The sequence below is a fragment of the Pimephales promelas genome, chromosome 11 (assembly GCF_988280905.1).
Source record: "Pimephales promelas chromosome 11, fPimPro1.hap1.1, whole genome shotgun sequence".
Taxonomy (NCBI): Eukaryota; Metazoa; Chordata; class Actinopteri; order Cypriniformes; family Leuciscidae; genus Pimephales; species Pimephales promelas.
In genome coordinates this window covers 1049774-1071805 of record NC_142779.1, presented here as the reverse complement: position 1 = coordinate 1071805, position 22032 = coordinate 1049774, and the positions used below count along the sequence as shown (strand labels likewise).

At 37.9% G+C, this 22032-nt stretch overlaps 3 protein-coding genes across 6 annotated transcripts in view; all 3 read right to left on the bottom strand.

Moving 5' to 3' along the window:
* Window positions 1-8343: 8343 nt before the first annotated feature.
* On the bottom strand, window positions 8344-10717 carry ventx (VENT homeobox). The gene is made up of 2 exons (XM_039648658.2): window positions 9285-10717; window positions 8344-8629 (listed from the first exon to the last, which is right to left on the bottom strand). The coding sequence occupies exons 1-2, from the start codon at window positions 9516-9518 to the stop codon at window positions 8420-8422; spliced, it is 444 nt and encodes a 147-aa protein (XP_039504592.1). The 5' UTR covers window positions 9519-10717; the 3' UTR covers window positions 8344-8419.
* A 1834-nt stretch (window positions 10718-12551) lies between these two features.
* vox (ventral homeobox) lies at window positions 12552-14789 on the bottom strand. The gene is made up of 3 exons (XM_039649177.2): window positions 13519-14789; window positions 13198-13418; window positions 12552-13085 (listed from the first exon to the last, which is right to left on the bottom strand). Exons 1-3 carry the CDS (start codon window positions 13853-13855, stop codon window positions 12831-12833), a joined length of 813 nt encoding a protein of 270 aa, XP_039505111.2. The 5' UTR covers window positions 13856-14789; the 3' UTR covers window positions 12552-12830.
* A 1253-nt stretch (window positions 14790-16042) lies between these two features.
* kndc1 (kinase non-catalytic C-lobe domain containing 1) overlaps window positions 16043-22032 on the bottom strand; it is a 51620-nt gene continuing 45630 nt past the window's right edge. For all 4 annotated transcript variants that reach the window (XM_039649178.2, XM_089116712.1, XM_039649179.2 and 1 more), the window contains exon 31: window positions 16043-17424. In XM_039649178.2, the coding sequence (XP_039505112.2) occupies window positions 17193-17424 (232 nt within the window). In that variant the 3' untranslated portion in view covers window positions 16043-17192. The remainder of the gene's footprint in view (window positions 17425-22032) is intronic.

The following is a 22032-nucleotide window of genomic DNA, read 5'->3' as shown; positions in this document are numbered from 1 at the left end:
TTGACCACAGGAATAAATTAGATTTTTAAAATATATTCACAAAGAAATATCTATTTTAAATGATCATAATATTCCACACGTGTTACTGTATTTTTGATCAAGTAAATGCAGCCTTGGTGAGAAGAGACATCTTTCAAAAACATTAAAAAACCAACCCCAAACATTTGAGCTGATCTGAATCCTCTAGGTCTACAGGCACTGCAAGAAACGCTATTAATCAAATGTTGGTGTTTAATAGTTTACGAGTCTTTTCGATGTGTTTTCATGAGGCGTTTTCACAACGGAGAGACCGCACTGAGGTCCCAACCAAACTTCATGTTTTGATATGCCGTCATCATCTATGTTGCATCTCTTGATATTGATTGGTTAGTAAACGGACGTGCGTCTGACGTCAGCGTGTTTTCAATTTGGCGGTAACTTTGACAAAAATGAAATATATATATATATATATATTTTTTTTTTTTTTGCCAAGACTGAACGAACATTGATGCCAATACTGTATTACCTGCAGCACCAACTATACTCAAGGCTAGTTAAAATTCGCTAAATAGCCTACTACGTCCTCGTTGTGTGAACATTTCATCATCGCCAGCCTGAAAGAAGCAGAAGACTGCCAGTAATCCTGCGGAAACCGCCGGAACTTCCTGTATGCTCTGAAAGTCCGAACCATAAAGAAAATGCGTTCACACTAGAAACGAACCAAACCTTTGTTCAGTTTGATCAGTTTCACACCTGTAATTTTGATTCGGATCAAACTGAAAAGTCAGAAAATCCGGACCAAATAAGGTGTGAAAGGGCCCTTAAAACCGAGTCCTAAACTGAGGCATGATTCCAGAAACATAGGCTATAACTAGCATGTCCACGCTCGAAGTGACGCGAATGCGTCAAAATAAATCAAAACCCTCAAAACAGCGTGTGGGCGGAGTCTCGCAGCAAGTGCACGGCACCGGAGAGTCATCCTGATGCACTCGTCTCGGAGTAGGCTACATAATCAAATACACAAAAAAAATACTACACAATTTAAACATTAATAAAAAATGCATAGGCTACTAAGTTCCTACAACAATCGTCAAAGAATACACTTGTCTGTTCACAGTTTGAACGTTCTTGTTTCCATTCTTTAATTTCAAGATCTGAGGTGAATAGACTGCCGAAGTGATGACGTCAATTTGTAGGACAACTCGGAAGCTAGCGGCGCATGGGTTCCCTCGGTCGAAAAGCAATGCATTTTCCCCATAGACTTTTGGAAAATCGCAAAAAATAAGATCTGTGTTCAACAAAGAGTTGTGACCCTTACACGTTTTGTCTAGCAAGATAATCTTTACAAGTTAATCCAAAATGTATACATTTTGAAGCCTATATAAAGATTTAAAAAAAACACAATCAGACACAATAAAGTAAAAAAAAACACACAAGCAGGTTATAACTGTGTGTTCTATGTGATAGATCCAAACGTGAAAATATTTAGAGGCTTTGTTCGCACAGACCTTATTTCAGGCGATTTAGTGCTGCTAAAATGCTAACTCACTTCCGCGTTTTGGCCTACAGAGTGACGTCGTCACTTCGGCACTCTATTATCCATTGTTGCTTTTACAGCTGCAAAGCTGGAGCACTAACTGATATTCAAAGTCACATTAAACGCTTTAAGCATTAAATAAAGCACATAAACAGTACCTGAGATAATTGCCACACTTTGTGTTTGTTGTTCCAGCGTGACGTCGCAAAACTTCGCGTCTCGCCGTTGGTCAAAAACTCTGATTAACATGGAAAAGATCCTTTTGGCGTCGGTGTTGCTTTCACACCTGCCTCGTTTAGTTCGGTTGAATCGCACTAGAGTTCGTTGTCGCCCGTGACGCGACTCGTTTGGACAGGATTGAATGCAGGTTGCGGACCAAACGCTTTCAAACGAACTCTGGACTCTTCGTTTGTGGTGATATACGACCTCGAACAAACCCAACTGGCTGCCATAGAACTCAATATTAACTGCGCATTTTTGGACTAAACCAGCTGCCGTAGTCAGCTGCGCTGTGCATTATGGGATGATGAATGTTTGTTTACAGTTTGCACTTTTAGCATGGCAGCTCGCGCGTGGACAAACTTTGAGTTGTGAGGTCCTCTCTGATGACAATATTAGGTCCAAACTTAAAAAACTAGAAGAACAGCGAAATCTTCGCTTTGTTTACCGAACTATCAGGGAAAGGGGTTTCATAGATCTGTGGAATTTTATTTTCCCGCACTTTAATTCTGACCAATAGAAGTGCAGTTACTAGCAAATGCGTGATGTGGTTTTTGTCACATGACTGGATTTTGGTTCGTTTCTTCAATGATTTGGACCAGAGCAATCAATCAGTGTGTGTGAAAAGGAGCCAAAATGCCTGAAAATGAACCCTAACCCTTATGACCGAATGAACCGAACTACTGATGTGAAGCACCCTTAATTTAAATTTCATTTTTGAAAATAAGAGAGAAAAACAGACAAAGTCAACAGTAATCATAGGCTACAGTAAAATTATAGAGCTCATATTTTCTCTTCTGAAACACACACTTGACGAGATAAATGTGAGATTACTATAGCCTAGAGAATTTAATAAAAATTAGGTCAGTTTTTGTCTTGTTTTTTTTCTTTACTGCCTTTAAAATATTATTATGACGAAAAAATATTTAATTATAGCAAATTAAATCTCCGGTGAGAATAATGGGATTTAAAAAGAAAAAATCAAAAGTGTAAGATCATTTAGTGAGGAATACTGAAACACACACACACACACACACACACACACACACATTAAAATGTATCATTAAACCATTCACAATACAAAATTCATTCACTTTTTTTCTTCTGATGTTTCAGTGATGTTCCCCTATAAGCTCATGATTTGTAAATAACAAATAACATTTGATGTCACTGTATGTTGATAAAAGCACATGATATACTAAAACTCCTTCACACATCTAATCCCTCTGAGTGAATCTCTCACTGAGAATATTTACACTGATCCTTTATTAAAAGTATCAGATATACTGTGTGTGGAGGCCGAGACTCGGGAGGAAAACACACACTCGTCTTTCTCCAGTTGAGTGGGACTCTGTGCTGAGCTGACCTTGACATGCCTGAACGCTTCGTGTGTGTGTGTGTGTGATCGGTAGGTCTAAGGGTCGGGTTAATGTGTGTGTACATGTTTTTCTATCCTGGTGGGGACTTAAACCTGAATGCACACACACTCATGGGGACTCGGTGTGTGATGGGTAGGTCTATGACTCGGGTCAGTGTGTGTGTGATGGGTAGGTCTAGGGGTCGGATTTGTGTGTGTGTGTGAGTGTGTGTGTGATGGGTAGGTTTAGAGGTATGGGTTAGTGTAAGGAGACAGAATATACAGTTTGTACAGTATTAAACCATTATGTAGAGTCCTCACAAAGATAGCAAACCAGACGTGTGTGTGTGCGTGTGTGTGTGAGAGGCCTTGCCCGGGTCCTTGAGTCTGTTGAATCAATGGAGACTGGCTCATCCGCTGGGATAGTGGGAGACCCTGATAGATAAGAAACATTACAGTCATCAGTGTGTGTGTGTGTGTGTGTGTTAGAGAACGCCGTGTCCCAAACTCTGCTGTCCTGACGTGAGCCTAAGATAATGAACATCTGCCCACAGCAGTGCGTGATGGGCACCTGTGCCAGCCAATGCCCGCGCCAGCGAGAGGTTCTCATGCTGAACTCTGTCCAGGACTGAAGATTACAGGAGGAGGAGGAGGAGGAGAGCGGGAAACCGTTACTGTGTCTTCCTCACACACATCTTCAAGGTCTCGGCTGAGGAATAAATTCCCCGAGGAAGAGTTTCCCAGCAGGAGATCGCGCTGGTGCTGATCCGGTAAGACTCACTCCTCTGCTCTCCAACTAAAGTCTTTCTCTTCTTTACAGGTCCGGTTTGTTCATGTCTAACGTTGCAGAAAACTTTAGGATAGTTCTGCATAACTACAGGCACAAGTTTGGATTGAATTTATGTTGCTTATAAGTTAACTATCATGTTTCAAAATAAAGGTTCTGTACTTAATGTTTTTGCACTTAAAGTTCTACAATTGAAACAATTTTATTCTCATTCAAATGTGCACTGAAAAAAATAATATGCTTTATCTAATCAATAAAATTGTGGCAACAGATTACAAGCAATATTATTTATTAAATTGAACAAATTAGAATTGAGTAATAGTTAATCAAATTAACATTCTAATTGGTAAAATTTAATTAATAATATTGCTTGTAATATGTTGCCACAATTTTATTGATTAGATAAAGCATATTATTTTTTTCAGTGTGGTTGCTTCATGTTAAATAAACTTTAAACAGTTTAACATTTTTTTTTAAAAGCTCCCTGCAAACTGTCTTATTCTGTATATCTGTAGCCTACACTCTAAAAATGCTGGGTTGTTTTAACCCAACTTTGGGTCAAATAGGGACAAACCCAAACACTGGGTTAAAAATGTAATTAAAAAATGTAACTCAATTTGTCCATATTTGACCGAAAGGTTGGGTTAAAACCCAGCATTTTTAGAGTGTACTGATGTGTTTTTGTTCTCATTATAGTTCTGTTTGACCAATGTTGTTCTGTCTCTCTCTCTCTCTCTATGTCTCGATCGTCCGAGGTTCTCCGGCGTCCCGTCAGACTCACTCGCTGTTCCTTTTTCCTATGCATATACCTCTTTGAGAAGCCGCTTTAAAGAGGCATAGGGCATGGGAAAATGGGGCGCAGAGGTTTTCCACTCCTGCAAACTCCGAGAATCTGTTCAAGCTCCAGTTTTACATAATAAAAGTCCCTGTGAGTTCCTGCTGTGTCACTCAATAAAGTGGGTTGAAGATGCTCAAGTGTGTTTGACTTAATTTTCTTCGTCTGGCTTGTTTGGTTTGTGTCTTTCTTTTCATCATTTCTAAATAAATAAAAAATGTATTCCAAGAATCATGCAAGAAATGCAAAACCAAATAAATGTGATGCATGACATAAACACATAACATGTACAATATATATAGCCTGTAATAAATGCATATAAAATAAGTTTGCAATGCTGTGAGCTTTTTTATCTTATTAAACTTTCAGAACACGAATAACATGGTGTCTATCAATCAGATTAATTTTAATTAAATTAAATTAAAAGTGCTTTACCACAATAAATCCACATGTCATTATGACATGGTGTCTATAATTATGAGATGATAAATATGCAATTCAAACAAAAAACATTAATAAAGCTAATGTCGGATAGAGTGTGTGTGTGTGTGTTCTCCTGATAATTTGTTTCAGTTGTTCATGTCTTTCACTCTTTCTTTCTGTCTAAATGAAGAACTCTGCAGCTTTTCATGCAGTGAACTATAAGATCAGTCTGTCTTAAAGAGATGATAAACGAGAGCTCTCTCTCTCACACACACACACACACACACAGGTATCAGGGGAACAGGCCCTGAGGAAATCATTCCATCAAACAGAGACAGTGTCCTCTGACGGACGACTCCTCCTTCCCTCCAGCTCTCATAACAGCAACTGCTCTTCCTCATCATCATCATCTTCCTCATCATCATTCTCATCACCTTCTTCATCATCATCCTCATCTTCATCCTCTTCCTCAGCACCTTCTTCATCATCATTCTCATCACTTTCCACATCATAATCCTCTGCCTCATCATCATCTTCCTCATCATCATCATCATCTTCATCCTTTTCCTCATCATTTTCATCCTCTGTTCTTCATCCATAATATCTTTAATCTCATTATGACTTGTGTCTTGATTATGACTCGGTGTATCAAAAATGTGACTTTTCATCACATAATTATGATTTAGGATGTCATAATTTTGATGTAGTAATTGTTAATTTTGACTGATGCTCTCATTGACTCACTATGTCATAATTTCGAGTTTTCATCTCAGAAATATTACCGTCAAGATTTTTTCTTTTTATGATTTCTATGACTCTTAAATTTCAACTTTTTGTCATTTTCTGACTTTTTAAACTATAATTTAAAATTCATCTCAAATATTACTATATAATTATTATTTTTTTAAATTATGACTGTCATAATTTAGACTTTCATCTCATATTTATTATTTAATTTTATTTACTTATAATTTGTATGACTCTTAAACGTCATAATGTTTAATCTCATTAGTGACTGACTTTTACAGTAAGTCATAATTTTGACTTTTTAATCTCATAAATATATTACATAAATACATAATTTCATTTAGACTTTTCATCTCATAAAAGCTACTGTCATAATTTTGACTTTTTATGTCATAAATATGATTTTTCTAAAGCATGATATGTTTTCCCTAAAGTGTCAGAAATGGACGTCCGTATATCTCTGTCATCCGATGACTCGGGTGTTTTTGGTTTTGTACAGCGACTCTGAGTCTGAACTGCATGAACTGAGTGGAATGAGTGCATGATGGTTTAGTGACAGGTCAAAGGTCAGCAGTCAATAATCTCACAACAGCAGTATAATCATCTGTGGAAGAGCAGAGTGTAGTGTAGTGTAGTCTAGTGTAGTCTAGTAATATAGTGTAGTGTAGTGTGTAGTGTAAGCAAGTGTAGTATTGTGTAGTGTAGTGTGTAGTTTAGTGTAGTTTGAGGCACACATACGGCTGATGTTCAGACAGGAGGACACACTGCCCCCTTGTGGTTATCTGATCTCGGGGTTATCGTGTTTCTAAAGAGCTCTGAGAATATAAATGTGGAACTGTCCTTTCCTGTCGATATAGAAATATAAAGTAAAACACCATCTGAGTTTCTCACCTTATAATCTGAGGAGCTGATGATGAAAATGTTTTTCCAGACAAACCAAAACCAGTCTCGAAGTCCTCAGTTGCAAACGTCTGCCTGAAGAGAAATAAATAAATAAATACACACACTTTTAATCTAATAAATAATACTGTCATAATTTAGGTTTTTGTGTGATTTGTATAACTATTTTAAACCTTTTTAAAACTATTTTGAAACCAGTGTGTGGGTTTAAAAAATAGTTATACAAATCACACGAAAATCTAAATTATGACAGTATTATTTATGAGATTAAAAATTGAATTTGATTTGTTTAGCAATTAGATGGTAAAACGCAAATCAAATCAATTATTAAAAGCTAATGTCACTGTGTTTATTATGTAAAAAAAAAAGCTTAAAACTTGAGTGCTATAAATTCATAAATCAAAATAAATTGATGGAAATAATTAGTGAACAAGATGTTTTCGTGAAAATATAAATATATGGTACAGAATAAAAATACCATTTGATTTTTTCTCACCTTATAATCTGAGCTGATGAAAACCATAAAATAAAATCAATAATTGAAAGTTGTGTTTATTAGGCTATGTAAGAAAAGAAAAAAATAAATGAACTATTGAGCAAAAAATCAGCATGTTTTGCATTAGATAAAGACACTAGCAACAATCTTTGAACAAAATAAAACGATAAAATGCAAAGTAGTGTAATGACAGGAGAAATGTGTTTGTCTCTTTAAAGAGCGCCAGCTGCGCAACACGTGACTCCCCGCTGAGTGTGTTTGAGGTGTGTTGACTTTATTAACCCTGATGTCGAGCTCACACACTCACCAGTTCTGCGGGATCCGATCAGGACAGACTTCATGGCGCCAGTGTGTCGGGTGTGAACTTCTCCATTCAGACTCGATCTCCATCATCTGCTCGTTACAGGGGCTTTGATGCTCTTCTGCAGGTGCTAATGGCCCGAGAGCTTCTGCATCTGCGCACATCTGCGCAAATCTGCTCACGTCTGCGCACAGGACATCTCAACACAGGGACCAGGGGCCTCATTTATTAAACGTGCACACGCACAGACTTGAACTCAGAGCGTGCGCTAAAATCCGCGCGCGCCAGCTTTCATTCGTGCGTAGGCGCGCTTTTTGTGCGTATGTTCGTTCTCTGAATCACACGTACGTGCATTGGAGAAACCAGGGGATGTGGGCATTTCAGTCACTATCAAATGACGTTGATTATATAATCACTGAATAGGCTGCATCAGTGTTTACAATACATTTATACATTTTGATGAATATTTGAGTATGAATGTATGATAAATAATACATACATAACAAAACGCGTTGATAGCCTGTTGGGTGTCCTGTATTAAGCAATTGAATAACATTAGTGTCTAGACCCGTCCGATAAATAATTAAAATTACTGCAAAAAGCCTGATTGAGTCAAAGCATTATTTGTTTTATTTTCTTCAGGTTGTGCGTAAAGGCAATATTTATTTATGTACATACATATATATTTGTTATGTATAGAACTACATACAGTGCTTGTTTTTTTTTTATATATATATATATATATATATATATATATATATATATATATATATATATATATATATATATATCACATCTAGATTCTAGATTACAGATCATTTAAAATCAAAGGAAATGCTTAAAAGTAACAGGGCGCGAACAGCACCGGGTGGACGCGCTGCTGCAGTGCACGCGCGGGGTAATACAGGCGCGCGCGCTGTCCGCTCGTGGCTTGGTGCTGAAATGACGTCACCGGTGGAAGAAATGTCGGCACAAAAAACTCGGCAGCGCGCATGTCCTGAACTTCCCGCTTCAGCTTCATCCGTCTGTTCTGGAACCATGTTTTCACCTAAAGATGAAACATATTAACATAAATATCAACTTTAATTCAATTTTACACAAAGTGCACATGTATGCATGCATCATGTAATCATAATGTCATAATTGTGACTTATATGAAATAGTATGACATAATTATGAACTATGACTTCATGAGAACATCGAAATTATGACATGTCTTATAAGATTAGAAAATCGAAATGATGCCTTTTTTATGTAAAATGACTTTAAAGGTCATAATTTTAGAATTTCACAGTAATCATAATTTTGATTTAGTATGTCAATTTCAACTTTAAAAAATATAGACACACACACATTTTTAAACAGTTGACTTATTCCAGTCTTACCAATATTATAATGAGATGTCAAATATGCATAAGCAGGCTATTAATTGCAAAAAAAGCAAACAATTAAACTATTTTTATTTATTTATGCAAAATACAATTAATTAATTAAATAACAAATGAATATAGAAATGTATATAGCCCAAACTGTGTTTTCAAAACCTGACATGAAACTGAAGCTTGTTCCAAAGTTTAGGGCCTACACCCAACATCTAAACATCCAATACTAAAACACGCATGCGCTGACTCATACTTCTGCACGTGACAGCATGTTTAAACTGCAGTGTTCATGCATAACATGTCTCCTTCTCTCAGGCATACCTGTGTTTCAGACAGATGCAGCTTCTCCGCTATCTTGCGTCTCTGAGTCGCTCCGAGATACTTGTGTTTGCTGAAGCTCTTCTCCAGGCGCGCGACCTGCTCGGTGGTGAACTTGGTTCTGGCGCGGCGGCGCGCACCGGATTCTCCTTCACTGTCATCAGCGACATCATCACTCTCAGAGGCAGAGGTGTACCCACAACTATCTGATGTGATGATGGGGAGAACATGATGCATTTCAAAATGGATTGCACGGTCACATTAAATTGTGTAGCCTATATCGTGCAATGTATACGCGGAAAGTAGTTCCCCTTGTGTAGGATTAGCAGAGGTGTGGGGTGCCTGTGTATTACATGCAATAAACTGCGCATCATATTATGCACATAAAAACTTATGTTTGCGTTTCGATAAACACAATGTGTGCAATAGAGACATGAGAGAGAGAAGGTCATACTTACTTAAAGGGGAAGTCGAGGCCTTGTTCTCTACCTCTCCAATTTCTGAAGATGCATCACATGGTTTATGGATATTATTATCATGGAAACTCTGGGACAACCACTCCACGGAGAAGTTCTTGGACATGATGTTTCCTCCTAAACACGACTCGATGAGCTGAAGTTCCTCTCAGACTTTATGCTGGAGGCGCGCGCTCATTTGCATGAGTAAAGCGACTCTCGGCGGAATTATAACTCTGTAATTGAAGCTAATATATGTCGCAATGGGCTTGTTCACACGTTCGGCACTTGTGATATCCAGGCGCCAGCGAGTCTGAGCACCTCAAGTACCCGAAGATCTGATGAATAATCAACGCATTGATACAATCAATGGTCATCCACTCAAGACAAGACATAATCCATCGACAGATAATGTGAAGATGAAAGAGTGTCAAGGCTTTTGGGTGGATCATTGTTTTAGTGACAGTCGGATTAAGTCCTGATCCCCATTTTAGTTCAATCTGTCCAATCTATGCAAATTTTCATCTTATTGCATTAAACATTAAATGCGTTTTCATCATGGATGTGAAATATCTTGTGCTTTTGCAGAAGCATACAGTCTCCTCCTGTCTCCTGCTGTAAAGAGTGTGTGCTGTGACCTGAGCGAGAGTAATGGTTTGCGCAATAAAACCGCCTGTTTCAGGAGCTTTGAGAATATAAATGTATAAAACCAATCATGCAAACAGGTTTCATTTAATTAAACATACAGTTTTGTGTTGCAATACACTGAACAAAAACTTTAGGATACTTTATTTGCAAGTAAATCGCACAAATAATTACAAAGATGGCAAGTAACACTTAAAAATTAAATAGTATGTTTCTGTAAAACGCTCTAGTCTCTAATAATGTACTTGCAACTAAATAAAAATCAGTTTTTGCAGTGTACAATAGGCTATAGGCCTATATATGATTTTTTTTTCTTTAGCAATGTGGTTTTTTTTTTTTTTGACAAGAAGTAATATACAGGGGATAGAATGTACAAATATTGTCGATATACAAAAAACTATTAACCAAGCAGGAAAAAAAGAGAGAAAAAATAAAAATAAAGGCCTATATATGATGACTTCATCAATAAACCTGAAGAACTCAATGCAACTTCAAAAAAGAAAGAAAAAGTGAACATAAGTCTTTGCCGATCCAAAGTAAACACATGTTGTGTTGTATTAAAAAGACTTGTTGATGGGATGAAATAATGACATGATTGATTGTATGATTAATCTTGCAAAATGATCACTCGTTATTAACCTCGATTGCCTTCAGTAAAATAGTTCGTTTTAATTTTATCATGAGGCTGATAAAAAAAGGGGCGAACAATAAATACTGACGGCTAATGTGAACTTAAACATGCACGAGCGCGGGGCCGCACATGCACGCACACACACACACACATACAGGCCTACACAAACACGCATACTCTCTCTCTGTCTGTCTCTCTCTCTCTCTCTCTCTCTCTCTCACACACACACACACACACACACACACACACACACATGTTTTATGCACATCTGAACCTATCCATCACACAAAACTTTTTTTAAATAATAATAATAATAATAATAATAATAATAAAAACTCATTCTGTATGATTTATAAGCTTTGGGGACCAAAACATGTCCCACGAGCACGAGGTCAAAATTTGCTAATGTTGCTATATTTAGGTGGACATTTGCTTCCAATAAAGTGGGGAATACCAGGACCACACACACGCCTCTACAGCACACATTGTGTTTATCGTGCAATTTACGCGAAAAAAAGAGCATATACGCACATTAAACCCGTTGGTGGTGTGAGGTGTGGATTATACGCAATAATGTGCGTAGTGAGGATCATATGCACGCGAAAACTGTGTCTCATATGCACGTAAAAACTCATTTCAGCATATAAATTGCACGATAAACACATATAGAGACGCATTTCCTGACATCAGGCTGACACACACACACACACACACACACACACACACAACCCAGACATGATGGAGCCGCAGTCTGTTGGGATTATGCGGAGAGTGTAAACTCATCAATGGGTGACTTAATTAGGACTAATTGTCGAGCATGATCTGCTCGTTAGGTCTTGTTTGAAGTGTCGCGGACACAAACACACACACACACACACACACACACACACACACACTGAGGTGACGTGCATATGAAAGCACAGCGGGTCCTGTTGAGGGTTTCTTTGGCGCCTACATTTGATTTAAATAAATCTCTCTCTGTGAGTTTTATTATAGATCCTCTTTAATATCCTCTTTATTGTTTTGCTTAAAAACCTATCCACCCAGTGTGCATCATGTGTATATCCAGATAACAATATGCATGCTTCTGTTGTCTCGAAATGTGCTGCCTTAGCTCTGGAAGCGTTTAGAGGACACATGATGCCATTTGTGCTCGTTAATACAACACATTTAGAGAAGAGAGAAGCGTGCATAGGCCTATTGTTATTTGGATATACACATCTATGATGCACATTGGGTTTTAGTGTAGGTTTTAAGCAAGACAATGAAAAGCTCTAAAACAGTGTCAAACCATCTTATAATTTGAACCTTTTCAAGTTTATTTATGCTATGCATTTTCATGCATGTGAAACGTACATCATACAGGTGTACATCTGTCACTGCACGGCACCCTTTCAAAAGGTTCAATGTACCTTTGAGATAGTAATATGCACACTTTAAGTATACAAATATGTACATGGGTTCACCATGGGTTTTTTCTGAGAGTGTATATTTCTCTAGGCTAATATCATGGAATATATTTTTTAGGTCTTAAACATAGGCTACATTTGTAATGTTTTATGCATGAGATTGCCTTAATGACCAAGATTCTCACTAAATGACTTTAACATGATTCTAATTTTTCAGATCTAATCACTTATAACAACTTTAAGCGTGTAAAACACGAACAAATCACCAAGTAAACTTTGTGCATAAAACATACTTTATTTCTGATCATAAATAAACTCTTCTTTTTTAGTTAAACCAGCTTTTTTTCCAACAAACTGTACAGATATTGCACACAGGATGTGATATAAGTGTTTTTAAATGAAAGAGTCTTCAGTAGTAATGTTGCCTTGGCATCATGAGGAGGTGATGATGAGGATGATGATGATGATGAGGAAGATGTGGCATCACGTGCTGCTGATGCATCAAAGGCCCGTGAGGAGCAAACGGAAGTCGCTGTCGGTCGAAGCAATGGTACTGAAGCGCGTGCACGTGCGGAAGAACCACGGGAGGCAGCATGTAGTCCGCGCGCATCTCCTGGACCTCGCGCTTCAGCTTCATCCTGCGGTTCTGGAACCAGGTTCGGACCTGAAGAACAAAAGCACACGCGCGTTTAAAAATATGTTCCTAATGTTCACATCAAGCGTTTGGAGAGAGTGCATGTAAATAAAGTGAATAAAGTTAGATGCGCGCGTCTCACCTGTGTTTCTGACAGACCGAGCTTCAGCGCGGTCTTCACTCTCTCTCCCGCGTCCAGATATTTGTGCTTGTTGAAGATTTTCTCCAGTTTGTCGATCTGTCCCGGTGTGAATTTAGTTCTGATTCTGCGCGTGGCACCGTCGTTTACATCATCGACGGACGCGCATTCCGACGCGGCCGCTTCACTCTCATAACCAGACGAATAACCACTGTTTTCTGAAACTGAATCAAATATAACAATGCATCGTCAGTTATCGAACCGTATGCGTGGATTGCATGCATTAAATGAGTCGAAAGCACATTAGTGATGGAGTATACTTACAGCTTGGAGATGAGCAGTTTCTTGGCGCAACCGGAGTTGAGGATTCTGGTTTCTCCTCGGCTTTGGTTGGTTTTGGTTTTGGTTGCAGATAAACCTTGTCATATGATGTTGGAGGTCTGGGTTGAACCACACACGGCACATGAGGCCTGTGCGTCCTCTTCTCCGGCTCCAGAGCCGCTTGAGGAGTCGCATCATGAAAGCTTTGAGCGAGCCAGTCCACAGAAAACACCTTCACCATGATCGCTGTGTGTGTGTGTGTGTGTTCTCCGAGAGCAGAGGAAGTGAGTCTATCCGAGTAAATCCAGGAGTGTTTCAGGCCTCCAGAAGCGCCGGCCATATATACGGCGCGTCCCGGCGTCACATTAACATATGCATGCAGGAGTTAACGCCTGATCGATTCTCAATCATTAGGCCTAATGGCTCGTTATTGAAGTCTTTACATATCCTGTGATTGTGTGAAAGCCTGGCGCCAGCTTGTCTGTGAGAACCTCTGGCTCATCCAGATGTCTGCATCCTCTTCACACACACATGGAGAGGCAGAACAACTGGAAACTTACAGATTACACGAGAAAACCCTAAATAACACGCTGAAACGGATATATGTTTATACACATTTTAATCATATGCCCAATATATGCATACATTGGTCAAAAGTTTTTAAAGTGTTTGAAAGAAGTGCCCTATGTTCATCAATACATGCTGGGTTGTTTTAACCCAATTTTGGGTAAAATATGGACAAACCCAGCTATTGGGTTACATTTTTAAATTAGTCCATATTTTACCCTAAAATTGGGTTAAAACAACCCAGCATTTTTTAGAGTGTGCATTTATTTGATCAAAATACGGTAAAAAAGTGAAATAGTTTAAAAATGTAAATCATCTGTTTTCTATGTGAATATCCAGTAAAGTGTAATTTATTCCTGAATTTATCATCATTACTCCAGTCTTCAGTGTCACATGATCCTTCACAAATCACTCTAATATGAGGATTTATTATCAATGTTGGAAACAGTTGAGCTGCTTCATATTTTTTTATTTTATCACCTGTGATATTTTTTAAGGATTTGATGAATAAAAAGTTTTTTTTTCTTGCATTTATTTAAAATAGACGTTTTATAACAATATACGCCATTGATCAAACGTTTTGGTTCAGTTTTTTTTTTAGTCAGCAATGGTGTTTTAAATTGATAAAAAGTTATCAAGATGTGTTTAAGATTTATAAAACATTTCTATTTTGAATAAATGATGTCCTTTTTAACTTCGTAGCCTATTTATCAATGAATCCTGAAAAAAGTAAAAGTTCCAAATCGTTTTTATAAAGAGGCTATAAAATAAAAGCATAAATAAGGACAATAAAAATGCTGTTTATTTTTTCAACACTTGTTATATATCTGCTGCTCCTACATTCAGACATTTTAGGGGTTTTCTGGCGTCTTTTACTCTGATAGCAGTGAAAAAAATTTACTTGTTGCTTCTTCATTTTTTTTTTTCAATTCCTCAAACATTGAAAAAAAAAAAAAAAAAAAAAAACACACGAAATGCGTCGTTTCTCCCCGTACAGTACTGTGTTGTGTGTGTCTGACGACACAGGGCTCAAATGGCGCGCATTAACACACGCTGGAGTCCCGCAGAGTCTCTGGCGCCGCGCCGCAAACATCCCGGATCAAAGGCGTTACAGTAGCAACACAATTAACTGTGATTGACCAGCGGTTCAGATGCTAATTCACACCCAGACAAGCTGAAGCCCAGCAACTCACAGTGAACATATCTGATGGCACCCGAGAACCGTGCAACACTTTACTTGCATTTGATTCAGGCCTATTTACTTTAGAATGGATCAATGCAAAATATGCACATATTTAATGTTACCTGCTGTTTAACGATGAAAACCTTAATTTTACCACTATAGGCAATCCGAAAATCAGTTGTTTTAATAGTCTTTAAAATTAGTGGAATATAACAAATCAATTCAAAAGTCTTCATATAATTTGTTTATTTGAAGTTTCGTGATCAAACAAGATTCAATAATATTGGTGATAAATCCTCTTCAGTAAATGTGATGTGAAGCATGCTCGCAACAGTTCATCAGGGGTTTCTTCTTATCGGACTGTATTTGAATGAGACGAGGCTTTGAAAGGATCGTTTAGCTGGACAATGACGATAACGGCATGTTGACTGTTTCCTTTATCACTGATCTATAGTGCAGGAGCTCGAGCTCTTTGACTCGCAATTAAAGCCTTTATCTCGAGCGCTTTGATCCGTTACTGAACAATGAGGAGGATCGGCCGCGCGCCGCACGCACACTGCGCCTCCGGGGGCGCGCGTTTCCTCGCCTCCGCGTGAGACAAATCCGAGAAGAGAGCAGATCTGGAAACAATGAATCTCGTTGAATGGTCAGACAGAGTCCAGATCAGATGGTTTTCAAGAAAACGTTTAAAGCAAACAACACTCGAACTGAATTAAATATAAAGGATTGTGAATGATGATTTTTTTTATTATTAAAAAAAAAGCTATTTTGTTAAAGTTTAGTTTATTTTTTATTTTTTCAGTTTTGAGCGATTTACATCAGATTTCACTGGCTGTAAAATTGCAGAAAACAGAGATTTTTTAGCTATCAAAGCTCACAGAATATACTACAGGTCAAAAGTCAACACCAAGATGGCGAATTACATGTTTGGAAATGCATTCTGCACATCTGAAAAACACACTGTATTAAATTAAGAAGTTCTTCATTCAACATAATGCAATTTTATTATGTCTATCTCTGTTTAAAGGGCTATTAATTCATAATCCTGCACTGTAAACAACGTGCTTCTTGAGATTACAAGTTAAAAATATTATTTATTATTTATATATAAATAAATATTATTATATTTATATTATTTATATAGTTAAATTGAAATTTGTGCACAAAATATAGCAATTTTTCTAAGATTAGTTCACCACGGTGTAGAAATATAGTCTATTTTTAAAAGTATAATACTTGTCTCTATTCTCTGGAGGCATTTATAATGCATTAGGCTACTTCGATCTAAAATGTAATGAATAATTTCTCAACAATTATCATCAATAAATCTATAAATACATTATTTGGTTGCGTAGCTGAACACAAACAATGAAAGTGTTTGTTCTTTAAAATGTCTTCACTAGAGAATCACCCATTCATCAAACAGAAACTGGTGTGTGTGTGTTATCCTGAAACACATCTGGTCACACTTTACAAGGTTCATTAGTTAAATACCAGTTAGCATGAGCTAAGAATGAACAATACTTCTACAGCATTATTAATCTTAGGTAATATTAATTTCAACATTTACTAATACGTTATTAAAATCAAAGGTTGTATTAGTTCACATTAGTTAATGCACTGTGAACTAGCTGTATTTATATTAACTATCATTAACAAAGATTATTAACAATGTAACAAATCTACTGCTCATGGTTAGTTCAACGCATTAACTAATGAACCTTATTATAAAGTGTTACCAAAACTTAACACAAGACTATTATATCTCCCACTCATCAACACCTGAGCTGAGAAACTGCAACTGATCAGAGTTTAGGACGTGGTTCGGCTTCTCACAGCGTCCACATCTGTGTGTGTGTCGGTTCAGTTCATAGTCTTCCAGTGTCCACATCTGTGTGTGTGTGTGTGTGTTCAGGACCACATTCTCTCACTGAAACGAGGCTTTGACCCTACGCAGTGTGTCCTGGATCCGGTGTGTGTATCGGTCGCTGGCCATCTGGGTGAAGTTGGCATCGTTGTGTGAAGCGAGTAGAGGAACGTCACACTCGCTGAATCGAGTGATTCGCTCGCGCAGGAACGCCTGGAGCTCGAGGTCAGGAGCGTAGGAATAGAGCTGCTCCTGAAACGCATGGATCTGACTGACCACACGCGCGATGTTCCTGAGAACAGGAGAGAAGCACAACAAGACTCGTCACAGGACTCGCTCTAGATGCCAGAGGAACGGGCTAAGAACACAACCATGCTTTTAGTGATCATGAAAAGGCAAAGACTGCATTCAGTTAGATCAATACAAGCAGTGTGTGTGTGTGTGTTTCAGAGTGATACGCTGCATTGTTTCATTTACACACGTGCAGTTCAGGATCTGATCCCATCTGAACTCAACTGAACTCGACTCAACTGAACCGGTTCAGAGTTCAGATGAGTTTAAATGAGTTGATTTGAGTTAAATTCAGATGAGTCGAGTTCGAACTCGACTCAACTCACCCGAACTCGACTCAACTCATCTGAACTCGACTCAACTCATCCGAACTCGACTCAACTCACCCGAACTCGACTCAACTCACCCGAACTCGACTCAACTCATCCGAACTCGACTCAACTCATCCGAACTCGACTCAACTCACCCGAACTCGACTCAACTCACCCGAACTCGACTCAACTCATCCGAACTCGACTCAACTCACCCGAACTCGACTCAACTCACCCGAACTCGACTCAACTCACCCGAACTCGACTCAACTCACCCGAACTCGACTCAACTCATCCGAACTCGACTCAACTCACCCGAACTCGACTCAACTCACCCGAACTCGACTCAACTCACCCGAACTCGACTCAACTCACCCGAACTCGACTCAACTCATCCGAACTCGACTCAACTCATCCGAACTCGACTCAACTCATCCGAACTCGACTCAACTCACCCGAACTCGACTCAACTCATCCGAACTCGACTCAACTCACCCGAACTCGACTCAACTCACCCGAACTCGACTCAACTCACCCGAACTCGACTCAACTCACCCGAACTCGACTCAACTCATCCGAACTCAACTCATCCGAACTCAACTCATCCGAACTCAACTCATCTGAACTCAAGTCATCCGAACTCAACTCTTCCGAACTCAACTCAATTGAACTCAACTGAACTCAACTCATCTGAACTCAACTCAATTGAACTCACCTAAACTCAACTCACCTGAACTCAACTCAACTGAACTCAACTCGACTGAACTTAACCTATCTGAACTCAACTCAACTGAATTGAACTCAACTCAACTGAACTCAACTTTACTGAACCGGTTCAGAGTTCAGATGAGTTAAATTGAGTTGATTTGAGTTAAATTTAGATGAGTTGAGTTGAGTTCAATTCAGTTGAGTTGAGTTGAACTCAACTCAACTCATCCGAACTCAACTCATCCGAACTCAACTCATCCGAACTCAACTCAACTACATTTTTTTTATTTTACAGTGAATATCACAATAGTAATATGTCTTTTTTAATATTTATTTATTTATTTAATACTCATACTAATAGCAGTAGTAATTATAAAAAACTAGTAAACCTAGAAACCCCATTGCTCCGGATGGTGAGAATTGGCGACCTAATAGGTGTGTGTGTCTGTGTGTGTGTGTGTGTGTGTGTGTGTGAGTGTGTGTGTGTGTTGAGGTGTAAATCTTCTCCGGTTCATCTCTTCTGCGCAGCCGTCGAGGTCAGACACGAATAGATTTACAGTACAAACTGAAGCAGTAATTCTAATTCGAAAGTGACACAGACAGTTTTTTTTAATGTTTATAGCAATCTATGATGATATTTCTATAAGTGCTATAAATAATCGTGATATGACAGTGCTGAATTGCTGCAAAAAGCCAAACACATGAGCTATGATCAGATGCTGTTTCTCAATGCATGTTTTTGTCATTGAGAGGAAAGGACATATTTATATGATGCCGTGGGCAGCCTTCAGATGTTCGCTAGTCACGTATTTCACACTTCTTCAAAGAGAAGAATGAAAAAGAACTTTGCCCGGAGTATAAATTCATAAATCAATTCATAAATCATCACTAGCCGCGTTTCCATTACCCTTCAAATTGCGCAAATTGAAATTGCGAATTGAAAATACACCACACGTCGATTTCTCAAAAACTCCCATATATTACAAAAATGTATGCTCGCATGAGGTGCTTTTTCAGTCACATGACGTAGAAGAAGCGGTGTGTTTGTACAGAAGACAGGACTTCTTTATTAAACTAATAAAAGTTAAAAGAATGACAGGAATCCTGGAATAATGCCACAGTTTATCAAGATCTTGAAGCAGAAACTCCTCATATGAGCCGCTCTCAGTATAGGAGGCTTTCCTTTCCTTAATGCTGGATAACACACACACACACACACACACACACACTTCTTCCAATCATAATAATGTCTAGTGGGGTGGCTAGAATATATGTAAACTTATAAAACGGTTAGTTCCAATCCTTGATTCTGATTGGTCAACAGTGGTGGAGGAAGTACTGAATCTCAGTACTTAAGTAAAAGTACAAATACCCAGATAAATATTTACTTTAGTAAAAGTAGAAGTAACACAATGACAACCATACTTAAGTAAAAAGTAAAAAGTACTTTATTTTAAATGTACTTTAAGTATTAAAAGTAAAAGTACTTGCATAACAATTTATTATCTTAATGTCTATTTTCTAATGATTAATAAAACATTTAATTCTAACTCATTCAACCTAATAGCCTACTCCTATAATGATGTTCAATAATGATGGAAAAAAAAATGTCACCATTTCTGAAACAAGCTTGCAATTAGGCAATATCATGCTTATCCTTACTATGTTAATAACTATGTTTGGCAGTAAACGCGATTCATTTATGGTGTAATTCTGAACCTCTTGGCTTGCCATAAACCTAACCAAACCAAACATACACACGGTGTGTTTCCTATGCACGTAAAAACAAATTTTCGCGTATGAGTTGCATGATAAACACACTGCGTGTGAGACGCATTTAGTGTGACCGGGTTGATGTACTGTATCTATGGCAACCAAACGTCACTGGTGAGACAAACATGCAACGAACGGACGGTCAGATTACGTTTTGGCAGGGGAAAAACTGATCAGAAAATGTAACGAAAATGTAACAGAAGCTGTAGAAATGTAGTGGAGTAGAAAGTATAATAATTGCTGCAAAATGTAACGAAGTAAAAGTAAAAAGTAGGCACTATTTATTGTACTTAAGTAAAGTAAAGATACGTGAAAAATGTACTTAAGTAAAGTAACGAAGTATTTGTACTTCGTTACATTCCACCACTGTTGGTCAATAGCTGTGCTTTATTGATAAACAGGGCTATGATCGTTTCACCCAACGGTTCTATGTATCACTACACCACCCCTAGCAACCACTCTTAGCAACCACCCGTATCAACATAAACGGAGATGTTCAAATAAATTTAAATAAACGACAATAAAAAAAATGTATCTTTTGATAGGCAGCATTCTAGCAACTAAATTAATAACATTAATAAAATAGTAGGGCTGTGCAAAAGTTAATTGTGATTAATCGCATCCAAAATAAAAGTCTGTGTTTACATAATATATTTGAGTGTGCTGTATATAATTATTTTGTATATATAAATACCTATGCATGCATGTATATATTTAAGAATTATTTGCGCTTGAATTCTGTATATATATATAAATACATAATCTATATTATATAAATATAAATATTTTATATAGGAATAACACATTTTCTAAAACATATACATGCATGTGTGTGTATTTATATATACAAAATAATTATATACAGCACACAAAAATATACTATGTAAACACAGACTTTTATTTTGGATGCGATTAATCGCAATTAACTTTTGCACAGACCTATAAAATAGATAAAATAGGCTACCTATGAAAATATGTGCCCTTGTGTTTGTATTTATGTAAATATTTAGTAAGGTTTATTTATAAGTGCAGGGAGAAATTAACGAAATAAACGGAAAATGAACATTAATTGACTCATGCTGAGAGAAGTTTGAGAATGGTTCCAATGTTGTTTTTATTTTAACTTTCATGCATATTACGTCAAATAATTTTTTTATCGACATTTAGAAAATATCGCAAAAGTTTTGCACAAATCTGTAATAGAAACACAACTAGAGTGAGTTTAAGTCCAGACAAACATTCATTTCTTCAGCTTAAATGAGTGTGTGTGTGTGTGTGCGAGTGACCTGATTCTGTGCGCGGTGAGCTACAGATGTACAGCAACCATGTGTGTGTCCACCTCAGAATCTGCTACAAACGCAGTCTCACGGCTCCTGGCATCGACTCGTGCCCCCGGGCAAAGCATTTCCAATCACACACCATCTGCTCCACACACACACACCAGCATGCAGCATCACCAGCTGCGTCATTACCGCCACATCTGACTGTCCGTGACCTTTGCCCTCGGCAGCTGTCTCTCCTGCGGTGCACGTGTGTGTGTGTAGTAATGTGTAAGGCCCTGATATACTCAAGTTCTTTTTCATTCTTCACTTTAAGGTGCAGTGTGTGATTTTAGCGGCATCTAGTGGTGAGGTTGCGAATTGCACCCAAAAGTGTGGCGACAGGAAGTGATGTCGTCGTCCGAGACAGCAGAGAGTAGCCAGTTAAGAAATTAGCTTTCTTTACAAAGATACATTAAGATATTAGGTTTACTTAATTACTCAGTAAAATAATAAGTTATTGTGATTATTAACTGGGACTGGGTTTATGAGCTATAC